The sequence below is a fragment of the Budorcas taxicolor genome, chromosome 18 (assembly GCF_023091745.1).
Source record: "Budorcas taxicolor isolate Tak-1 chromosome 18, Takin1.1, whole genome shotgun sequence".
Lineage (NCBI taxonomy): Eukaryota > Metazoa > Chordata > Mammalia > Artiodactyla > Bovidae > Budorcas > Budorcas taxicolor.
In genome coordinates, this window is record NC_068927.1 from 48131672 (window position 1) to 48156678 (window position 25007).

General features: G+C 36.0%; 1 protein-coding gene across 1 annotated transcript; it reads right to left on the reverse strand.

Annotated features, from left to right (window-relative positions):
* On the reverse strand, positions 1–24140 carry LOC128063937 (zinc finger protein 567-like). The gene is given in 6 exon segments (XM_052656767.1): positions 1–713; positions 1050–1747; positions 5193–5256; positions 5514–5640; positions 21817–21891; positions 24044–24140. Coding segments are annotated over 5 exon segments (1611 nt in total). The 5' UTR covers positions 21826–21891; positions 24044–24140.
* Between the last annotated feature and the right edge of the window lie 867 nt (positions 24141–25007).

Consider the following 25007-nt stretch of genomic DNA (forward strand, 5'->3'; position numbering starts at 1 on the left):
TTACTGCATTTCCATGTTTTCTCCCTTGTGAGTTCTCTGATGGACAATAAGATTTCTCTTATAACTGAAGGACTTACCACATTCATTACAAATATATGGTTTCTCCCCTGTGTGAGTTCTCTGATGTACAATGAGATTTGTCTTCTGGCGGAAGCACTTCCCACATTCACTACACTTGTATGGTTTCTCTCCTGTATGAGTTCTTTGATGATGAATGAGATACGATTTCCTGCTAAAGGCTTTCCCGCACTGAGGGCATTCATAGGATTTCTGCCCTGTATGTATTTTCTGATGTACAGTGAGGGTTGCTTTCTGGCGAAAAGACTTCCCACATTCATTACAAATATAAGGTTTCTCTCCTGTGTGGATTCTCTGATGTAAATTGAGATTTGTCTTCTGACTGAAGGACTTTCCACATTCATTACATTCATATGGTTTCTCTCCTGTGTGAGTTCTGTGATGATCAATGAGGTATGACTTCATTCTAAAAGCCTTCCCACAGTGAGGACATTCATAGGATTTTTCCCCTGTATGTGTTCTCTGATGTGCCACAAGGGTTGTCTTCTGGCGGAAGGATTTTCCACATTCATTACAAATATAAGGTTTCTCTTCATTATGAGTCTTCTCATGAAGAGCAAGGGTTGTTTTCTGGGAGAAGGATTTCCCACATTCATTACAAATATAGGGTTTTTCCCCTGTATGAGTTCTTTGATGTACAGTAAGGTTTGCCTTCTGATGAAAGGACTTTCCACATTCTTTACAAATATAGGGTTTTTCTCCTGTATGAATTCTCTGATGTAGGGAGAGCGTTGTCTTCTGGCGGAAAGACTTCCCACAGTCGCTACACTCATATGGTTTCTCTCCTGTGTGAGTTCTCTGATGACGAATGAGGTGTGATTTCAATCTAAAGGCATTCCTACATTGTGGACATTCATATGATTTCTCCCCTGTATGTGTTCGCTGATGATCAGTGAGGGCTGTCTTTAGGCGGAAAGACTTACCACATTCATTACAAACAAAGGGTTTCTCTCCTGTGTGAGTTCTCTGATGATCAATGAGATAGGATTTCCTCCTAAATGAATTTCCACACTGATGACATTGATAGGGTTTTTCTTCTGTGTGAATTCCCTGATGCAGAATCAATACTGATTTCCTGCAAAAGGACTTCCCACATTCAGTGCATGTATGCTTTTTTTCAATATTAGTTGTTCTTCTTTTATTATAATCAGATGTGTTTCCCCTTCTATAAGTTCTACTATGTGTAATTGGGCCTCCTCTTTTAAAAAAGGCTTTCTCACAGTCATTATATTCAAATGACTGTGCTGGTGTTTCCATCTTATGATATTGCGTGATCGTTTCATTACGACTGATGGTCCTCCCACGTTGATTATGAGATTTGACTCCAGGGTGAGCTGTCTCTGGTTTAGTATTGAGGAGTGATTTCCCATACCCATTACACTCACTAAGTCTCCTTCTTGTAGGACTTAGATTACTGATGATTAATTCTGAAACATTTTTTAAAATCTTTTCATGAGTGTCATATTCAGGAGGTAGCTTTTTTGAATTAATAGAGTTTTTACTTAAAGTAAATGTCTTTTCACATGTACTACCGTTCTCATTAACCAGCTTTTTGTGGTTGATTAATATAACTGATCTAGAATACTTATCTTGCTGTTCCTTGAATTTCAATAAAAAGTCTTCAGCTTTCCAGTTTTCTTCTAGAAAAGAATATAATTAATAACAACTTGTGAATCTTACATATTTTCTATGAAAAGGAATTGTATATGTGTATGAGGCCAAAAAAGATCAAGGACAAACTATTCCTTGCCTGGGAAAAGACATGGAACCTAAATTAAACACTCTGCCTCAGTGTGGAAAAAGGTGAAAAATAAGTAATGAATGCTAGTAACATTTGCACTATGTACCAGAACTTCATACAGAAAGTGAAACAAAGACAAGAAACAGTAAAGGAAAGAGACAGAAGAATAGTGGAAGAGGAATTCATGCTTGGATAGGTGGATTTAGAGGCAATAAACTGAACCTATGGCATTAAGATTTAAGTAGGATGAACAAGACAAATTAGTGGAAAAGCTAGTTCAGGGAAAATTTTAGAGGTAAGTGTTTGGAAGACACAGATTAGAGCTTTTACATGTTCATCCCTAGATTGTGAGGTAAAATACTTTCAGTTGTTCCACCAACCCCCTTCCACACAGCCATCGATAAATCTTTCCAAGCATTAATTATTTTCTTAGCATTTAGGAAAAAAAATCCTATAGTCTACACTCTAATCCTCCATATAACTGGGAATCATTTTTTCTTGTGAGGGAAGTACAAAGAAAACACTCCCAACAGGAACTTTATTTTTATTAAAAACAAATGGCTTTTTTTCCACCAAATTGTGCAGCATGCAGGATCTTAGTTCCCTGACCAGAGACTGAACTCATACCCTCTACAGTGGAAGCCCAGACTCTTAACCACTGAATCACCAGGGAAGTCCCCCAACAGGAACTTTCATGACAATTAATTATAACTATTCTTTTCAACTGCTAACTTAATTTTTGAGGTTTAAAGAAAGAATCAAGTCTTTCTCCGATACAGTAACATTCTTAACTCCAGTTTTCCATATGTGGACCAGAAAGATTGCTCCCTGTGGTTCTAGATCACTCATTAACCTTAGCCTTTATTTCTCTTATAAATTTATAATTATATTTGAGATCATCCATATCTAGTGAAACAATGTTAAATCTAGGCTCAAAAGTCTGTTTCTTCCTGAGTCCACTGCCTCCAGTACTAACATACAAGGAATTTCTCCTGTAAACAAAACTTTACAGCACCTAAACTCACTTTTTATATTCGAACAAGTTTTCAGCGTTGTCCACATATCTGAAAAACCTCACCCATAATAAGTAAAGCCTCATATTTATTGCTGTATATATACCTCACTTATTCCTAATCACATGATTTACTTACATTCTTTTAATCAGCTGACTTTTTTCCTAGTCTTATTTCTAATCATATTTAGAGAATCTTCAAGAAAATGCTACCATTCCATGATATCAAAACCCTTCACATATGCCCCACCATCAATTTAAGATTTGTTTCTTTTTTTTTAAGATTTGTTTCTTCATAACTTGAAAACAATTATAGTTTATAAAAATAATTCTAACAAATCTTTTTATAAGCTTATACTGTATCATAAATATTTCATTAAAAATGCAAACTTTGACAATAATCCTTTCTCATAATTCTTTATTGGTTATGTTCTTTGTATTCTTCTGAGTTTACATTAATACTGCAGATCATAGATAGGTAGTGTCTGTTAGAATCCACCACTTCAATCAGATGTACAGAGCCATGACCTCAGCAAATACTTCTGAAAGGACTTATCAGTACATGCTTTGTGAATGGAGGACAAAGAGATCTCCCCTATACAGTTCCACAAACAGAAAAAAGGCAACTGACTACTTAACATGTATACTACAGCAAAGAAAGTACAAAGGATATTATCTTTGAAAGAATGAATCCTTAAACATAAACCATGTACAGTCAAGTATCAAATTATATAATCTTTAAGAGTTGTATGTGTTACAGTTATAAGCAACATGGGAATGAAGAAAAAGGAAAGGTGGATATGCTGGGGAGTAGTCAAGGAAGAGCAAGGATAAGAAATCATGACTTCAAAGATACACATTATATAGAAGGGTGAACACAGTGAAAAGTACAGACATGATAAACCTTACATGTATAGAGAACATTTAGGAGACTAGATCAAATAGAAATTAGCAAGTTTCCACAAAAGAGAAAAACTTGAAAAGACCACATGATGGCTTACTATGGTAATCCTTGTATAAAGGAGACTTTCAATGTCATATAATTAACAAAAAGAAGTAGGGAATAAGTATCTTGTCAGGAAAGTAACAATATAAGTTGAAAAAATTAGCACAAAAATTATAGCAAAGCCAAATTGTAATTACAGTTTCAAGACATGAAATATAGTAGCTGTCAATCTGTATGATATTTATGTAGAAGTGAGAAAACTACAGTGAAAAATGAAAATATAGGAGGATGTAAATATATTTCACAGGCTTATAAACACAAACTGTGAAGAGGTTCCCCAAAGATTATGACAGAGACAATCAAGCTGGTATCACAGCAGGAACAAAATAATCTGGAAATAGTTAGTGGGAAAGAATTTAAGAGCTAGGAAAGTTGGGATAGGTAAGACATCAGAGTGCAGAACTTATGAAGCACTAGAGTGAAGGTGGGAGAAATGTGCCAAGTATGTCAGTGCTAGAGGTATCTATATAAAACAAAGAGTTTAAATTCTCAGAATGGATGATACTACTAGTAATTAAAAGGTAGATCTCTTGATGACAAATTAGAGAAAAAAGACTGAGAGTCTAGAGAAATAATATACATTAAAAAAAATAAGATTTATGTGACTATTATGTATAAGGCACTGTTCCAGGCAATGTGGCCAGAGTATAAAGAGAACAGACTAAGCTGGAAATAATCACTTAGAGAATCAGGGTAAGAACAAGTCAATGTTTTACCCAAAGCAAGGGATGGTTTCAGGTAAGATGATCATCCATATACAATGAACCATGAAAACTTACTGGAAGAAAATAGTAACTATGGAATTATCTGTCTTGGCCAAGGCAAGGGAATTAATAGCTAGACTTGTGGTGAGAATGGGAACTCAGAGTTAGCACAGCAAACAAATCTGGAATGATACTAAAGATACAGAGATAAAATAGAAAGCACCTGAGAAATATTAACCAAGAATTTTTTCTTTCTTAAAGATAGATAAGAATGCCTAAAAGAAACCTATACAATGGCTAGACAATAAGGGACTGAGAAAGCTAGAAAAGGACAGAAATGGATGAAAAGATCTAAAAGAAGGAAGGCTTACAGTACATTTTGATTAACAGTGGCAATTAGGCAATTAATTAGGCAATTAAGAGTGGCAAGCAAATTAGGAAAGTCTATTTTATAGGGTGAGTGATATTTGAAAGTGTGATTTAAGATTTTTGCAGGCACAGTGGTCATTTCAAAGGTTAGGATCCTTTAAAAGTATACTACCAAAACATTTCAAAGGTGTCACCACCACACAATCACTTTAAATTTATTTTTCACTAGATTTCACCTGCCTGAGAGTCAGAAACTCACCTAAGCGGGTATGACCTTTAAATGATGTCCACGGTTCTTCTCCTCGTTCCAATTTGAGGATCACATCAGGCTTGGTCATGTGACACCCTGATTAAGGGAAGATTTGGATTAAGTTGCTTAGATGTTAATACATTTGAAAAATCAGTAAGCTGAATTTCCATTCTGCAAAGTAAGATACTCCTTTGTGTAAGAGTAAACTTAACACCTTGTACTAGGCAAGTGAAGACACAATTATCCTTTTTGTCAACCAAAAAGAATTCATCCCTGAAGACCAAGATCACATGTATTTTAGGCACTCTGAAAGGAAATGCATGCTACTGAAAGTTTCAAAGAATTTTTCTTACCTATAGAAATGAGATGGCAATAGTTTTCCAACATTACATCCATGTAGAGTGTCTTCTGAGCAGGATCCAGGTGCTGCCACTCCTCCTGACTGAAGTCCACAGTCACATCTTTGAATGACACTGATCCCTGTAATGGTTTGGAACTGTGATCAGAAAATTGACCAGAAATTGGGGACTAGTTTTTTATTTTATAACTTACTTTATCTTTTGGCTGTCCTATACAGCATGTGGGATCTCAGCTCCCCACCCAGGGATTGAACCGGTGCTCCTTGCAGTGGAAGCACAGTCTTAACCACTGGACTGCCAGGTAAATCCTTGGGGACTAGTTTTGATCCTGCTCCTTTCTGGCATTCATATGAAACTTGTAAATAAAGCCTACCATTTTTCTTGTTTTGTGATTTAGATTATAAGGGAAGCAACAACAACTAAAAATCAAAGTATAAGTACTTGCCACCATATTTACTTAATAACTCATTCTAAAAATGTATTGTGAAGTCACTTTGCAATCCCAAATTGCATTAGTTTACTTGGGTGCCAAGATATACAACACACAGTCTCTGCTCACAAGAAGTTACAGCTGCAAAGCATGCAACACATACTTTTAAGAAAGTATGTGTCAACCCAAATCTACAAGACTGGTGGTAAGGGTACTACAACAGAAGTATGTTACAGTGAATTACAAGGGCAGAACAATTTTTCAGGCTTCGCCAATGAGGTAATTTTTTTTCTCCTTTAAGATTAATGTGTTATGCAGGAAGAATATGGTTTTAAAATGCATTGGTGTGAATGGAGAGAATAGCATGATAACACATATACTACCATATGTAAAATACATAGCCAATGAGAATTTGTTGTATGACTCAGGGAACTCCAACCGGGGCTCTGTGACAACCTAGAGGGGTGGAATGGGTGAGAGGTGGGAGGGAGGTTCAAGAGAGAGAGGACATATGTATACCTATGGCTGATTCATGTTGATGTATAGTATAAACCAACACATTATTGTAAAGCAATTATCCTTCAATTAAAAATAAATTCTAAAAAATGCATGATGTGACATATCTAGCAATAATAGAGTGAACTGGTCAAGAAAACAATTCCTCAGATGATAATTTTAAAATATGTACACAATACATAATAAAAGTAATAGAAGGCACTGGAAGGACACCAAAGTAGGCAAAAATTGGAGGAGAGTTTATTCTTAAATGATAACAGTGAGTAAGAATTCTTAAGTTTGTGGCTATTTTGCATGAAGGTACCCACCCCAAAGTCCACAGCTCCGCAGGCAGAAAACCAGTTTACCTCCTCAAAGGTGACAAAGGACAGAATTGAGGACTGGTAGATGAGCTGAAGATTTAGTGACATTTATCTAGAAGTGAGAAAACTATTGGAAGAATGAGACTCCAAATCTGAGTATAAACTTTGCCAGAACTCTAGTTTGATAGTTAAACTAAGCAACTGTTAAGAGAGATCAAAGCAGACTTAGGAAAAAGCAAACAAGACACGAGAAAAGAGTTTTGAAAATGAGAAGTGTACCAAGTGAGATTCCGAGATTTCTGCATTTTTGATTAACAGCATTACACAACCTGCTTATAAGTTAAGCAGAACCTAGAGCCTTACTGGACTGAGGTGTCAGAAAGTTGGGGCTAACAAAGCAGCAGGAAGCATAAAACGGTGAAACACTAGAAGAAAGAGTACCGCAGAAAGTAAGCCCTCAAATCTAAACATTAATATATACCAATTCTTTGAGAGCTAAAAGTACATGAACATCACCCATCACAGGATCAGAGTGAAAAAAACAGCAGGAGGAAGCTGCAGAGATCTAACTATCAGCTGCTTCACACTTGGGGTGGAAGTAAGAGGACAGGGAGGGCAGGGTTTGAAGCTTGATTCCAAGCAAGTTAATTGTCTACTAGAAGAAAAACAAACAAAAATCCTCAAAAAACGAGACACACAGAATTTAGATTACTATAACACATTATTCAAGAGATCCTGGTTTCTAGCAAAAATTACCAGATATGTAAACAGAAAAATAAGAGGGGGAATATAACCCATATTCAGAAAAAGATAGTTCATGGAAACTAATTCCTAGTGAGCCTAGATGTTGGATTTTGAAAAAAAAAAAAAAAAAAAGGCTTCAAAGTAGCTGTTCTAAAGGCGTCCAAAGAAGTAATGAAAAATCTGGCAGGGAATCTCGAAACATAAACTGATAAAAAAACATGAACTGAAAATTCTAGACCTACCAAGTATAATAAATGAAATGAAAATTTCACCATATAGGCTCAATAGCATAGGAAAAGGAACAAATATTAACCTTGTAAATGCAGACATACCTTGCAGACATCACAGTTTCAGTTCTAGACCACTGCAATAATTATTGCAATAAAGCCAGTCACAAAAATTCTTTGATTATGCACGGCATATAAAAGTTACATGTACATTATATTGTAGTCTATTAAGTGTGCAATGGCATTATGTCTAAAAAACAATGTATATGCCTGTTTGAATTAAAAGATACTTAAGATAAAATGTGTTGATCATCACTAGAGCTTTCTGTGAGTTGTAATCTTTTTGTAATAGTAACATCAAAGATCACTGACTACAGATGATAACAAATACAATAATAATGATAAAGTGAAATATTTCAGGAATAGCCATCTTGACAGCGACATGAGCAAATACTAAATACTGTTGGAAAAATGGCACCTACAAACTTGCTCAACTCAGGATTGCTAAAAACCTTCAATTTGTAAAAATGAAATATCTGCAAAGTGAAATTTAAAAAAGCATAATAAAGTATGACTACATTGATCAACAGAAATTAAGCCATCTGAATAGAAAGGAAATGCAAAAGAAAAAAATGAATAACAAATTCACAGATTTTTGGGTCAATTTCAAAGTAATGCAAGACAGATATAATTGGAGTCCCAGAGAAAGAGAAAAAAAAGGTCTGAAAAAATTTTAAGGAAATAATGGCATAACATATTCAAAATAAGCAAAAACTTGACTTACACATTAAACAAGCTTAATGAACCCCAAAAGAATAAAAACAAAAGAACACTACACTCAGAAAATCCTAATCAAACTGCTAAAAGCCTAAGAGAACATCAACCAAGAATTCTGTACTCAGCAACATTCAGTTCAGTTCAGCAATATTACCTATTAAAAACAAAGGCTACATAAAGCTATATGAGCAGATTAAGTTTGAAAGAATTTATCACTAGCAAAACTGTACAACCAAAAATGGTTAAAAAGGTCTTCAGGCTGAAGGTAAAAATGACACCAGATGATAACCAAGGTCTTTAGGAAAGAATGAAGAGTTAGAGAAAAGTTTTATATAAAAGACCATAAATATTCATTTCCTTTTTTTTTTTTTTTTAAGTTTTTAGCAGCAATTGGTGAACATTTTTCTGCTGTTTTAGCATGAAAACAACCATGGAGAATTTATGAAATAAATGAGCAATGTTGTGTTTGAATAAAACTTCATGTTTGGACACTGAGATTTAAATTTCAAAAACTTAAATAGGTCAGAAATATTTTGATTTTGTATTTTTTCCAACATTTAAACTAGAAGAACTATTCTTAACTCACAATCTGTACAAAAATAGGTAGCAGACTGGATTTAACCTAATGGCTGTAGATCCTTGGTTTAAAGCAAGCATTTTAACACCATTAATTACAAACAGAAATATCACATACATGGAGAACCAAAAAGCAAACCATGGAAGTCAGTAAATGAAAATACAATGTTGCAAGCTGATATATTTTACCTTAATTAATTCAGCATTATCTCTAATAAATCATGATAAGTTAAAGATACTATACTATAGAAGCTGCATACTATAATCCCTAAAGAAACCACAAAAAATAATGCAAGATGATATAACTACAGATACAACAGAGAAATGAAAATGAGTAATAAAAATTCATTATTGTGTCAGTATTGACTGACACAAAGTAAACCAGAATGTAGGAACAGATGCATAAAAACAGGTTAGGAGGAATCTTAAATGTGTTAAGAAGCCTAATCTGAAAAGGCTACAGAATGTAAGATTTTGACTATGTGACATTCTGGAAAAGTCAAAACTACAGAAAAGATAAAAAGATCAGTGGTTGCCACTGTTACAGATTATAGAGGAGAGGGAGGGATGAGTAGGCAGAGGACAGAGGATTTTTAGAGCAGTGAAATTAGTCTGTATATTATAATGGCAGATACATAACACTATATATTTGTCAAAATCTATAGAATAAACAGCACCAAAAATGAACCTTAATATAAACTATGAACTTTGGATGACAATGATGTATCAGTGTAGGCTCGCTGATTTTAACAACATACCACTCTGGTACAAGATACTAATATTAGGGAAGCTTTTGCATTTGTCAGGGTAGGGAATAAATGGAAACTCACTGTGCTTTCTACTTAATTTTTCTCTGAATGTAAAATTTAAAGTATATTTAAAAGATTTAAAATAAAACAGGTCAGGTAATCAGAAAACAAAGAGCAAAATAGCAGCCCTGACTCCAACTTTAGAACTAAACACTCCCATGTGGCTTGTGGGATCTTAGTTCCCTAACCAGGGATTGAATGCCTGTCCCCTGCATTGGAAACATGGAATCTTAACCACTGGACTGCCACGGAAGTCCCAAGACTGAGATTATAAAAAAATGTATAAAAAAGCAGGACTCAAAATATATTCCCTGGTGGCTCAGACGGTAAAGCATCTGCCTACAATGCGGGAGACCTGGCTTTGATCTCTGAGTCGGGAGGATCCCCTGGGAAAGGAAATGGCAGCCCACTCCAGTAATCTTGCCTGGAAAATCCATCCCATGGGTGGAGAATCCTGGTAGGCTACAGTCCACAGGGTCGCAAAGAGTCAGACACGGCTGAGCGTTTTCACTTTCACTTCATTTTCAAAACATATTCTGTCATCAAGAGACATATTTAAATACCACAGACACAAATATGTTTCAAATAAAAGGATGGAGAAGGACATAAAAACATTAAACATGGGAAAGCTGATGTGGCTATAGTAAAAGCAGACAGAACGGATTTCAAGCTGAGGTGAGGAGTATTACCACAACAGATAAAGAACATTTCCTGAGGATAAAACAGTAAATACATCAGGAAGATGTAACAATTACAACTGTATATGTACTTAACAATTTCAAAACACATGAGGCAAAAATTGATGAAAGAAAAGTGAGATTTCAAAAAAGTCCAAAATTGATGTTAATGTTGATCACTAACTGAGAGAACTAGACCAATGGGGGGAAAATCTGTAGCCATTCAGAATCTCTAAGAATACTGACACCTGATGCTGGTAAAGACTGAGGGCAAGCAGAGAAGGGGGTGACAGAGGATGAGCTGGTTGGATGGCATCACTGACTCGATGGACATGAGTTTGAGCAAACTTGCCGAGACAGTGAAGGACCAGGAAGCCTGGGGTGCTGCAGTTCATGGGGTCATAAACAGTCAGACAGACTTAGTGACTTAACAACAACAACTCATTTGATATTTATAAACCACCACTTTCAATATTTTGCACAACACATTTTTTTCAAGAGTAAATGGACTATGCACCAAGATAGATCATAAGTAAATCTCAACAGATTAAAGAAAAATCACATGAAGTATGTTTTCTGACCACACATGAACTAAATTAGATATCAATAAAGATAACATATCTAGACAAGCCCCAAATGTTTGGAAATTAAACGATATACTTCCAAGTAATCAATTTAGGGTCAAAGAAAAATAAAAAAGAAAACTTTCATAAAATATATTAGGCTAAATACAATTTTGAAGAATAGGATAAGAGAAAAACATAAGTTTAAATGCTTGCTTATATTAGGAAACAAGAAAGATTTAATATCAATAATTTAAACTTTTATCTTAAGTAGCTTTATAAAAGAGTATGCTAAACTCAAAGCAAGTAAAGGAAATAGTTTGGAAAAAAGGAAAAATCAGTAAAATAGGAAATAAATAAGCAACAGGGGGAAAAAAAATCAATGAAACTGAAAGCCAGATACTTTAAAGTATCATTAAAATGTAAAACCTCTAGGGACTTCCCTGGTGGTCCACTGGTTAAGAATCTGCCTTCCAATCCAGGGAATGTGGGTTCAATCCCTGGTCAGGGAACTAAGATCCTGCATGCCATGGGGCAACTAAGTTGGTGTGTCACACTATTAATAGAGAAGCCCATGCAGCAATAAAGACCTGCAACAGTACCAAGCACAGGCCCCCGCCCCTCACAAAAAAAGGTAAAACACTAGTCAGACATTTAAGAAGTAAAGAGGGATGCCACATATGGCCACTATCAGATCCTGCAGATATTAAATAAACAGACTACAGCATAAACAAATTAAAGGCAATAAATTAGACAGTGTAGATGAAATGGACAAATATTTTCACTTAAAAACATGATACCAAAGAAAAAAAAAATCTGAAAACCCTCAACTATTAAAGATACTGAGTTTGCAATTCAAGAAGTTCCCACAAAGATTTTTCCAGGTCCAGAAGACTTCAAGGTAAGTCCTGTGAAACATTTAAGAGTCAATGATATGTATACTATCATGTAAGAATTGAATCGCCAGTCTATGTCTGACGCAGGATAGAGCATGCTTGGGGCTGGTGCATGGGGATGACCCACAGAGATGTTATGGGGAGGGAGGTGGGAGGGGGGTTCATGTTTGGGAACACATGTAAGAATTAAAGATTTTAAAATTAAAAAAATAAAAAACTATTAAAAAAAAAAAGAGTCAATGATAATACTACACTAACTTTTTCTTAAAAATAAAGGACTGAGGAATATTTTCCTATTCCTTTTATGAGGTGAATCTTATACAGTTACCAAAACCAGAACAGACCAATAGCCCTGATGAATACCAATTAAAAACCAAAAAATAAGAGTGAATTGTATTAAGGGGTAATATAAAAAGCATAACACATGAACAAGTGGTGCTTATCACTGGAATGCAAGATTGGTATAATACCTGACAAATCAATAATATAATCCTCATTATATTAGAATATAGTAGGAAAAGCAGTATGGTCATTTCAAATGAAAAAAAAAAGCATTAGACAAAATTTAACATCTGTTATACTTGTATTAAAAACTCTCAACATTAGAAATAGAACTCCTCAACTTAATGAAATGCAACTACAAAAGATTTATACATAATATCATACTTATTAGTTAAAGGTTGTTTTTCCCCTAAGATCAGGAGCAAGACAAGGATAGCTGCTCCCACCAGTTCTATTGAACACTGCAGACAATGCATAAAGAACGAAAAATACAAGGCAAACACACTGGAAAGGGCGAAGGCAAACTGCATTCACAGACATAACCAGATATGTAGAAAGTACAGGAAATAATAAGTGAATTTATCACAGTCACAGCATATTTATCTCAAAACAGTAAAAAAAAAATCAATTCTATTTTATACTAACAACAAACAATTGAGAATGAAGTTAAAAAATAAAATTAAGAAAATATTTGCAAGACCTGTGCACTGGAAACTACAAAACACTACTGAGAGAAATTTTAGAAGACCTAAGCAAACATGGAAATACACTAGGTCCATGGTTCAGAAGACTTACTACTGTTAACCTAACAATTATCTCCAACCAACTTATAAATCTTTGAAAACTTAATCACAATCCATTAGGCTGTTTTATAGAGACTGATGAGTTGATTTGAAAATTTATAGGAAAATGTAAAATACCTATTATACCTAAAACAATTTGGTAGGTTCACATTACCTGATACCAGGACTTAATACCCTAACTAAAACTGTTATCTTGGTGAAAGTATAAATACACAAATCAATTAAGCAGACTATAAAAAACGCCTACACACATGATCAACTGATTGTCAACAAAGGATCCAATATAATTCAGTAGAAAAAGGATCTCTTTTCACAAAAGACTCTGGAAAAACTGGATATCCATTGAAAATAGAAAAAGGGAACTTAAACTCTTACCTTACAGAATGAAACTGACATGGATCACTCCTTTAAAATGAAAATCTAAAACCATAATACTTACATATTAAAGAATAAAATATGCATAGTGCTGGAGTATGCAAAGACTTCTGAGGTAGTGCACAAAAAGCACCATCATAAAAATTTAAAACCTGGTAAACTGGATTTTATCAAAATTTAAAACTTCAGCTCTGAAAGATACCACTAAGAAAATTAAAAATCAAGTCATAGACTGGGAAAGATATTCCCAGTATTTCTATCATACAAAAGACTTGTACTGAGAATGTATAAAGAACTCTCATAATACAGGAATAAGAAGACAACCAAATCAACTGGCAAAAGATCTAAACAAATCCAGTAGCTATATATCAATGAAAAATATGTGAAATAAAAAATACCCACCAATTTTAATTGTTAGGGAAACAAAAAATTTCAAAAGAATGAAATGCCAATACACACCTGCTAGAATTAACTAATGGAGAAGGCAATGGCACCCTACTCCAGTACTCTTGCCTGGCAAATCCCATGGGCGGAGGAGCCTGGTAGGCTGTAGTCTATGGGGTCGCGAAGTGTCAGACACGACTGAGCAACTTCACTTTCACTTTTCACTTTCATGCATTGGAGAAGGAATGGCAACCCACTCCAGTGTTCTTGCCTGGAGAATCCCAGGGATGGGGGAGCCTGGTGGGCTGCCGTCTATGGGGTGGCACAGAGTCGAACATGACTGAAGTGACTTAGCAGTAGCAGCAGAATTAACTAAAATTAAAGAGTGACCATACCAAGTGTTGGTGAAGATATGCAGCTATAATATAATAACTATCATACATTGCTAGTGGGAAAGTAAAATGGTACAACCACTTTGCTTAACAGTTTGGCAAGTTTTTTTTTATAAAGTTAAACATATATTTTTCACACAATTTACTGATTTCAAATCTAGGCAGGTTTTATACAAAAGAAATGAAAATATAATCCACATATGAGCATATCACTGTAACAGTCAAAAAGTGAAAAAAAAAAAGTCTATCAAAAAGTGAGGGTATAACTAAAAAATTGTGGTATATTCATATAATGGAATAACAGTAGTCAGCAATATAAGGAATATTCTGATACACACATGAATTTCAAAAGAAAATTACATTGAGTTAAACAGGCTAATCCCCTAAAAAGCAAATATTCTACTATTCCATTTATATGAAAGTCTAGAGGAGGCAAAACTAATTTACAGTGACAAAAGCAGGTATGATTAATAATACCTTAATAAAGGCCAATGGTGGCAGGAGAGCAACTGGTTGTAGGGGGGCATGAAGGAACTTTTTGAAGTAATGGAAATTCTGTAATCTTGATTGCTGCGGTAACTGAATAAATCTTTATACCTTTCTCAAAGTTCCTAAATTTATTCAACACTTAAAATGAGTTGCTTTTTATTCTATGTAGATTATACCTTAAAAAATTTTGATTTAAAAAAAAAGGTATGTTTGGGCTTCTTCAAAAATGGAAGAGTAGCTCTTATTTCACATTTACTGTAGATAACAGCTCTAAATTCCAGAAAAATATAATCAATGCCTCAGTTTCCATGGGAGATGGATTTCAGGACCCCCTGTAGATACCAAAATCTCAAGATACTCAAATCCCTTACATAAACTGTGTAGTATTTATATATAATCTATTTTATATTGTTCCATATACTTTAAATCATCTTGACTTACCATATGTAATACAATGTAAATGCTATGTAAATAGTTGCCACTGTCCTGCAATTTCAAATTTTGTATTTTGGAACATTCTGGGATTTTTTTTGTAACATTTTCAATCTGTGGTTGGTTGAATTTGTGGATGTGGAAGGGAAGCCCCATGAATATGGAGCGCTGACTATAAAAAACAACTATCTGAACGCACTTAAAAGTGACCCAAACAAACAGAAACTGGAGGGAAGGTTTTATACGTAGGAGAAGAACGACAGGGGAACTGCCAATTCACACTATTTTCAGCCTAAACACAGGTCCCAAGTAGACATCAAGTATGGCAAATAAAATTCAGGCGTAAATCCATGGTCCTACTGGCTTGAAGAAACAAAAGATAGAATTTAGGACAACAACAGTAATTGGAAAAGAAGTAGGGAAATCCTGAAGAAATGAAAGCCAGAGGCAGGAGTTGGGGGGAGCCCCAAAACACTGAACAAACTTTATCCACACCTTTAGCTGATACCCCAGTTAGGCATTCATGGGTCAGAATTTGAGACCTCTGGTTAAATATAAAAGAAATCAAGCAGAGATTTGAGCTGCCACTAATCAGAGAGTCTGAAGTTTAAAGTTTGTTTTCAGCCTACTTAACTGTCCAACAAAACAAATCAACTTCTATGGAAATTAACTGATAGAGGAAATTCTCTTCTGCTGTAAACAATTAAAAAATTGTAAAAAAAAATAGATTAAACATGTTTTTAAGCACTGGCTGACAGTGCTTAAAAACAGAGCACGGTGAGCTCTGAAAGGGAACAAAGTAAGCTTTGACTGCCCAGCTTACAGCTTATAGGCAATTTCCAGGTCACAGCACAGGGAGGGAAAACACAGAGCCCAGCAGTCTTTCTGAGTGGAAGAAACAGAGATGGGAGTTTGAAGAGTCCAAGATGGCTAGAAATGCTAAGCAAAATACTGAAGAGGAGGGAGCAGCAGAGAGAGAGAGACAGAGACAGAGGCCTCTCCAGACATATGTAGAGTGATACCCTTGAATCTACAGCTGAATATCAATCTCAAAATACATGGGCTCACCATCAACACAATGAAAGGGCAACTTACAGAATGGGAAAGTTTCTGAAAATGACCAATAAAGGGTCCAAATTACAGGCTTCCCAGGTGGCACAGTGGTAAAGAATCCACCTGCCAATGCAGGAGACACAGGAGATGCAGCTTCAATCCCTGGGTCAGGAAGATCCCCTAGAGAAGGGAGTGGCAACCTGCTCTAATATTCTTGCCTAGAAAATTCCAAGGACAGAGGAGCCTGGTGGGCTATATAGTCTATGAGGTCACAAAGAGTCAAACATGACTGAACACATATACATCCAAACTATTAATATATAAGCAGCATACAAATTCAATATTAAAACAAAACCCCAAATAACCCAAGTAAATAATGGGCAGAAGACTGAACAGACATTTTTCCAAAGAAAACAGAGAGATGGCCAACAGGCATATGAAGATACTCAATATCACTAACATCGGAGAAATGCAAATCAAAACCATAATGAGATACCATCTCACACCTGTCAGAATGGCTATCATCAGAAAGACCACCGACTAACAAACACTGACAAGGATGTGGAGAAAAAGGAACCCTTATAGTCTGCTCGTGGGAATGTAAACTGGTGCAGCCACTGTGAAAAACAGTTGGAAGCTCTCAAAACACTAAAACTAGAACTGTCACATGGCCTAGCAATTTCACTCCTGGGTAAAATGTAAAAACACTAATTCAGAAAGACACATGCACCACCCCAAAGTTCAGCGCATTATTTATATTGGCCAAGATGTGAAAGCCACCTAGGTGCCCATCAACAGATGAATGGATAAAGAAGACACAGTGAATAGCCACACACATACATACACAGGAATATTACTCAGTCATAAAAAAAAGAATGAAATTTTGCCATCTGCAACAACCTGGATAGATTTGGAAAGTATTATATTTAGTGAAGCAAGTCAGAGAAATACCCAAATACTATATGTCATCATGAATGTGTGGAATCTAAAAAATAAAACAAATGTATATAACAAAACAGAAACAAGACTTACAGACAGAGATAACTAGTGGATACCAGTGGGGAAAGGGAAGGAGGGAGGAGTAAGATAGGTGTAGGAGATTAAGATGCATAAACTACTAGGCATAAAATAAATAAGCTACCAGAATATACTGCATAGCACATGGAATACAGCCAATAAGTGTAATAACTATAAATGGAGCTTAACCTTTAAAAACTGTGAATCACTATGTTGTACACCTGAAACGTATATAATATTGTAAATCAGCTGAAAAAAATAAAGAAAAGGTGGGAGATGCTCCAGGTTAAAAAGCATTTAGGATATTCCCAAAAAATTAAAATTAAAAATAAATACTAATCATAAGAATGCCAGAATGGCTATAATAGTATCAAACAGAATAGATTTTAGAAAAAAGAATATTATCAGGGATTAAGAAAGGTACTTTATTTTAACTTACTTATTTATTTTCTGGCTGCACTGTGTGGCATGTGAGATCTTAGTTCCCGGACCAGGGACTGAGCCCATGTACCCTACAGAGGAAGCATGGAGTCTTAGCCACTAGGCCACCAGGGAAGTCCCAAGTAAGGCATTTTATAATGACAGAGGAGATCAATTCATAAAAAGAACAATCCTAAATATAAATTCATCTAAAAACAGAACTTCAAAATATATTAAGTAAAAACTTATAGAACCAAAAGTTAAAATAGACACAATTACAGCCACATGAATCCTACATGTAGCTCAGTCGGTAAAGAATCTCCCTGTAATACAGGAGACCTGAGTTCAATTCCTGCATCAGGAAGATCCCCTGAAGAAAGAAATGACAACCCACTGCAGTATTCTTCCCTGGAGAATGCCATGGGCAGAGGGGCCTGGCAGGCTACAATCTACAGGGTCGCAAGAGTTGGACATGACTTAGCGACTAAACCACCATCACTGTCCTGTCAGGAGCATGTGATGTCTGGCTGTCCTGCTTCAGTGATGCCAAGAGTGTCATCCTATTCCATCCATTTAAAAAAGCTCAGTCAGACTTTCCATTAATAGTTTTGGGCTTCCCTGGTGGTTCAGATAGTAAAGAATCTACCTGCAATGTGGGAGACCCAGGTTCTATCTCTGGGTTGGGAATATCCCCTGGAGAAGGGAATGGCTAACCACTCCAGTATTCTGGCCTGGAGAATTCCATGGACAGAGGAGGCTGAAGGGCTGCAGTCCATGGGGTCACAAAGAGTTGGACACAACTGAGTGACTTTCACTTTCACAGCCACACTTGTAACTTAAGATTTTGACTTCCTTTTATGTCACTGGTATAACAGACTGAAAATCAATAAGGATATAGAAAACTTTACCATCATAATCAAGCAATTTGACTTGATTATTTACAGAATACACCATCCAACAACACTAGAATATACATCCTCTACAAGTACATATAGAACATTCATCAGATGGTACTATAATCTGTGGTACAAAAGAAGTCTATAAATTTAAGAATGAAATCATATACAGCATGGTTCCTGATTGTAACCAATTTAAACTGGAAATCAATAGGAGAAAGCTATTTGGAAAATCCCCAAATATTTGCAAATTAAACAGACTTCCTCTAAACAAATGAGTCAAAAAGGAAAGCATGAGATAAATTAGAAAATATTTTCAAATGAATAAAAATGAAAATACAACATGTCTAAATTTGTTAGAGGGAAATTTATAGCGTTAAATGTCCTAAGGGGAAAAAAAAGTCCAATATCAATGATATAATCTTCCATGTACAAAATAAGAGGTAATTAAATCCAAAGTAATGAAAAGGAAAGGAAACACAAAGTGTAAGAGCAGAAATGAAGTAACAGGAAACAGAAAAACAGGAAATCAATGAAACCAAAGGTTGCTGCTTTGAAAAAAATCAGCGAAATTGATAAATCTCTAGTCAACTGATCAAGGAAAGAACTAAAAGTCACAAATAATCAACAACAGAATGAAAGAGGGGCACCATTACAGATTACATAAACATCAAAAGCATAAAAAGAGTAGATTTTTGAACAACTTTGTGCCGATAAATTTTATTACTTGGATGAAATGGACAAATTGCTTAAAAGACATAAATTATAAAAGCTCACTGAAGAGAAAAAAATTGATAGCATGAAAGTGAAAGTGTTAAGTCATTCAGTCGTGTCCAACTCTTTGTAACACCATGGACTATAGTATGCCAGGCTCCTCTGTCCATGGAATTCTCCAGCCAAGAATATTGAAGTGAGTTGCCATTCCCTTCTCCAGTGGATCTTCCCAACTCAGTGACTGAACTTAGGTCTCCTGCATTGCTGGCAGCTTCTTTACTGTCTGAGCCACAAGGGAAGCCTGAATAGCATTAATAGCCACAATTCTATTAAGGAAATTGAACTGATAGTAAACAAATCTTGAGGCTCAGATGGCTTCACTGGTGAATTCTAACAAACAGTTAAGGAAGAAATAATAACAATTCTACACAAATTCTTGCAGAAAATAAAAGGAGAGAATAGTTCTCAACTCATTCTATAAGTTAGCATTACCTTCATAGCAAAACTAGACAACAACATTACAAGAAAAACTACAGACCAAATTATTTATGAACCACAGACAAAACAATCCTTAACAGTGTGTTAGTAAATTCACCTAGCAATATGTGAAAAATGAATATATGAATCTATCATGACCAAGTGGGATTTATCCTAGGGATAAGCTGGTTTAGCACTTCAAAAATCAGTCAATATAACTCATCATGTTAATTTTAAAAGGCGGAAAACCATATAATACATAAAAAACAACAGAAGCATAAAAACTTTTAACAAAACTCAACATTCATTTGTGATAAAAATGATCACTAATCAAGAATTTCTTCAACCTGATAGATCTGATAAAGAGCATTTACGTAAAACCAATGTTACACTTAGTCAAAAACTATATGCCTTTCCCCTTAGTCAGGAATAAGGCAAACATATCTGTTCTCATTACTTATATCAACACTGCACTGAAAGTTCTAGACAATGTAGTAAAGCCAGACAGAAATAAAAGGAATATAGATTGGAAAGCAAAGATGGACAACAGTAATATTACACATCTGACATGATTATGTGTGAAGAAAATCCTAAAGAATCTACCAAAAAATTACTAGAATAAGTTTAGAGAGAAGGTAGATTAATAAAAATCAAATTGCATTTTCATATACTAATCAACTGCATTTTAGCAAGAAACAATGGGAATTTGAAATAAAAATGAATAGTATTTACAACAACATAAAAAACACCTCAGTGTTAATACAACAAACATTTGCAAGACTGGTACACGGAAAACAACAAAACATTATGGTTACCCACTCCAGGATTCTAGTCTGGAGAATTCCACAGATTACAGTCCATGGGGTCACAAAGAGTCAGACACGACTGAGCGACTTTCCCTTTCTTTCTCTTTGGAATGTGAAAAAGCTCTGGAAATAGATACTGCTGATGGTACAATACCTTTGCTCTTTTTTCAGTCCTCCAACTGTTCACCCCAATGCTCACTTATGGATGTTTGTGTTTCTTATACTTTACTGTTTAACTGTGTGTGTGTGTCTGTGTGTGGTGAAACATATGTGACATAAAATTTTATCATTTTAACCAGTTTTCAGTATATAATTCATTGCCATTAAGTACATTCACAATGTCATGTAACCACCACCAGTATCTACTGGAGTGGGTAGCCATTCCCTTCTCCAGGGGATCTTTCCAATCCAAGGATTGAACCCAGGTCTCCCGCATTGCAGGTAGACTCTTTACCAGCTGAGCCACCAGGGAAGCCCAAACAGAAACTCTGCCAATAATACTGAACAGTTAACTCTTATCTTACAGTTTGGCTAGTATTAAACCCAAAGCACATTAGAAGAATGTTTAAGACAATCCATTATGGGAGAGGAAGATATTAAAATACACATTAACAGTTTAAATTCAGGGATCTCTTGAAGGATCAGAGGGGAGAAATAGAGGATTCTTGGTTTTTGTACAATCTGCCAAGCATAGCTCTCATCTCAAAACCTCAAGACAGGACTTCTTGACACTTAACTAATAGCAATCTGTCAATTCTATCTTTATCCTGACTGTTCTTTTCTTTGCAAGAAGGTGCATGCTGTATTATGTGCTGTGCTGTGCTTCGCTGCTCAGTCACGTCCTACTCTTTGAGACCCTATGGAATGTAGAATGCCAGGCTCCTCTGTCCATGGGAATCCTCCAGGCAAGAATACTGGAGTGGGTTGCCATGCCCTCTTCCATGCAGTACTACATTCTCATTTAATTTGAGGAAATGCATTTTTGTTCTAGCACTGTTTCTGGGAGAAGACTGAGAAAAGATGTTGAATGATTACACCCACTTAATATGTGAACACTAGTTAAAATTAGGAGCACTCGTGGAAGGTAAAAGCTTATCTGACCAATAGAACAAGTGGGTACTGCCTTCCTGAAGGGGAAGGCAAACAGGAGGATTTCAGTGCAAGAAAAGCAAGTGCTCAAACAGTCTTTAAACAAACGAACAAAACTATTTCAGAAAAGGGAGAAGAGCCATCATCTCACCTGAGCCATGGTTTTTGAGATTTACAAGAGATGACCAGTCTTCCTTTGGGCTCTTCTTTAGAAAAGGGGTGGCTCCTAAGAAGGCAAAACCAACATGAAAAGAAGCCACATGACACCACATACGTCTTTCAGCTCTCATGACTTATACGACTCAATTAAAATCGACTCTATTTCCTTCGCTTTGGTGCTTATCCACTCTGTCCACACAAATACAGGGGGATAATGAGCTAAACAAATAGTATTTCATCCCCACAGCTAGAGATACAGGATATTGGGGCAAAAAGTTAGATTCTGGGCAAGCCACTCTCCTCTCTAGTACCACTTTTCTCTCCGAAGCTGCCTACTAACTACTTCCAAGCTCTTCTCCATTAAGGCTCAACCTACATCATGACCAACAATACATGAAAATACCTGTCACCCCATACCCTGAGTACCACTGATACAAAGTTCTCGATGCTTGCTAAAGTATACATTGTGATTCTAGCTCTTATTTTTCTCATTATGAGCCAGGATAAGCTTCTGAAGTTTAAAAAAAAAAAAAACTATTTTTTTAAAAAAATAAAAGACAAGCCAGACTGAGTCAGGCCACCAACTCCCCAGTCTATAGCCACCACCAGGCCCTGCAGACATTACCGCAGTCCATCTTCAGTTTCCTGTCTGTGACAGGTCTCAAAATTTTTTCACTTTTCTAATAACTATTTTCTGGATTGATACTAGATACTTTTTAAAGGAAGGAAATTAATCCTGTAAATACCTAAAATAATTTTTATAGCTTTATCATATACTTTATTTCCTTTACATATTTGAGTATACCTGGACTTCATATTTAGTTCCACTGATCTTTTCATTTAACTGCCAGGACTACTCTGCAGTTATTACAGTTTTAAAACATATTTTAGTATCAGGTAGGCCTACTCCCCACCTCCATTATTTTTCTTTAACCGCTTCTGTCCTGTTCATTATCTCCTAACAACTTTGGAAAGTTTAAAAATTTTACTGAAATTTTACAGAAACTTCATGAAATGTCAGTTTTGACACTTACCATGTGTCTTCTGGTTCTTAAATCTTTAATTTTTGAGTCTGTCAGGAACATCAAATTTTTTACAAACCATACAACCTTTGTATCTTGTATTTTGACAGCCACTTCCCATAGTTTTCTGATACACAGACACAGTCTATTGACTTGTTAATGTCTTTTCCAGCAAACCTCTCAGTTTTCTGTTATAATTATTTTTAACGGGATGGTAAATAAGAAGTTTTCCTACCTCAGTCTCAGCAGATGTCCCAAAGATGGTGAGCAAACAAGCTTTTAACTGTCCCTCATGCTAAAATAAAGTCTTAAAAAGCAGCTGACTGTAAAGTTTTGCTACCATTAATTTAACTCCAAGGAGGAAGAGGCTCCTTCAAGAGGCTAGAAGAGGCTAAGAAAAGGGAATGTCTCTTTAAGAGAGCAAATTATTTGTAGAACAGTTTTCTAGGGAGAAGACAATTAGATGCTTCTTCCTCCCTTATAACAAACAAGGAGCTCCTTAGACCCTAGGTGAGGTGAAGTCGCTCAGTCGTGTCCGACTCTTTGCGACCCCATGGACTGCAACCAACTAGGCCTCTCCATCCATGGGATTCTCCAGGCAAGAATACTGGAGTGGATTGCCATTTCCTTCTCCAGGGGATCTTCCCGACCCAGGGATCGAACCTGGGTCTCTGGCATTGGAGGCAGACGCTTTAACCTCTGAGCCACCAGGGAAGCCCCCTTAGACCCTAATTCTACTTCTACTATAAATCAAAGTAGTGAAAGAATTTGGGGGAGAAATGTACATGCTTCCACGATATGGGGGAGTGGAGTGGTGGTGACTAAGGGGCTAATTCTCATCTGAGCTCCAGATGGGGAATCCATGGATGATGGAGCATGCCTAGGTTGGCTTAGATACTGTCCAAGAGGACTGACAGGAGAGAACAAGACCCACAAGTAGGTGGGTCACTGCATGCCAAGAGAGGTATCTGGAGAAGTGGTTGTGCCCATAAAAAGGAAACTGTATCTGGAAGTTCCCAACAGTGGGGTCTCTCAGAAGGTAAGGTATTTGTTGTTGTTCAACCACTGAGTTGTGTCCGACTCTCTGTAACCCCAGGAACTGCAGCATACCAGGCTTCCCGGTCCTTCACTATCTCCTGGAGTTCACTCAAACTCATGTTCATTGAGTTGGCCATGCCAAAGTAAGATATGACTTACACTATATTATAATGGTACCAGTCATGTTAGCCTGTTTTTGTCCTTGACTTATGATTTCTCTTTTTCAGCTCCCAATCCATTCCAGCTGAAGACTATCAACCTAGTAGGAATAAAGAGCAGACAAATAGAGGGATTAGAGAAGAAACCGATCACATTTTCTTTCACACAGCAGACTTCCAGCAGGAGGGAGCGTTTTTGCTTTTAAAACAAGTTTGAAGTAGTGATTTCTACAGTGAACATTCTATTCAGCTAAATGAGGCTGATCTCGTGTTTAAATGTTCAGCATCTTTGTAACGACTGAAGAAATTATTGAACCTTTATTGTCCAGAAATTCACCCAAATACAAACTTTGAGAGCAGCAGTTATGGGAGAAAGTTTTTTCTGTGCTCCCAACAGTGTTCTACTTATGTCAACATACTGGTCATTAGTCAATATGGGGTTTCCCAATACAAGATCGTACCACCTGAAAATTATTTTACCTCCTCCTCTCCAATTAAAAAATATGTAGTTTTTTACTTGTCTATTTGCCAGAGTCAAATTTTACAGGCATATAAAACGGCCGATATTCTGACAATCTAAATAACACATAGTACTTACTAGTCTTGAATCTACTTTCTCAAGTGTTTCATCTCAGTCACACAATGAACCAGCCACATTCAGTCACTGTGAATTGTGTACTTACTTGTGTGCACAAGTACTTTAAAATGTGACGTATTCACTGTTGTATCACCCACTACACAATCCCAATCCCACAGCCACACGTCATGCATAAACTCATAGAGCCCATTACATACTTCTATGCAAAGTAGCAAAATTTTACTCACAAACCCCTTACTGTTGCCACTTCAAAGTTGCACAGCCTCAAACACAGACTCGCACCTAATTTAAAAATTAGACCACACAGAGACCCTGACTTTCATAAACAATAGGTTCCATAACATCGCACAGAGTAACACATGCCCAC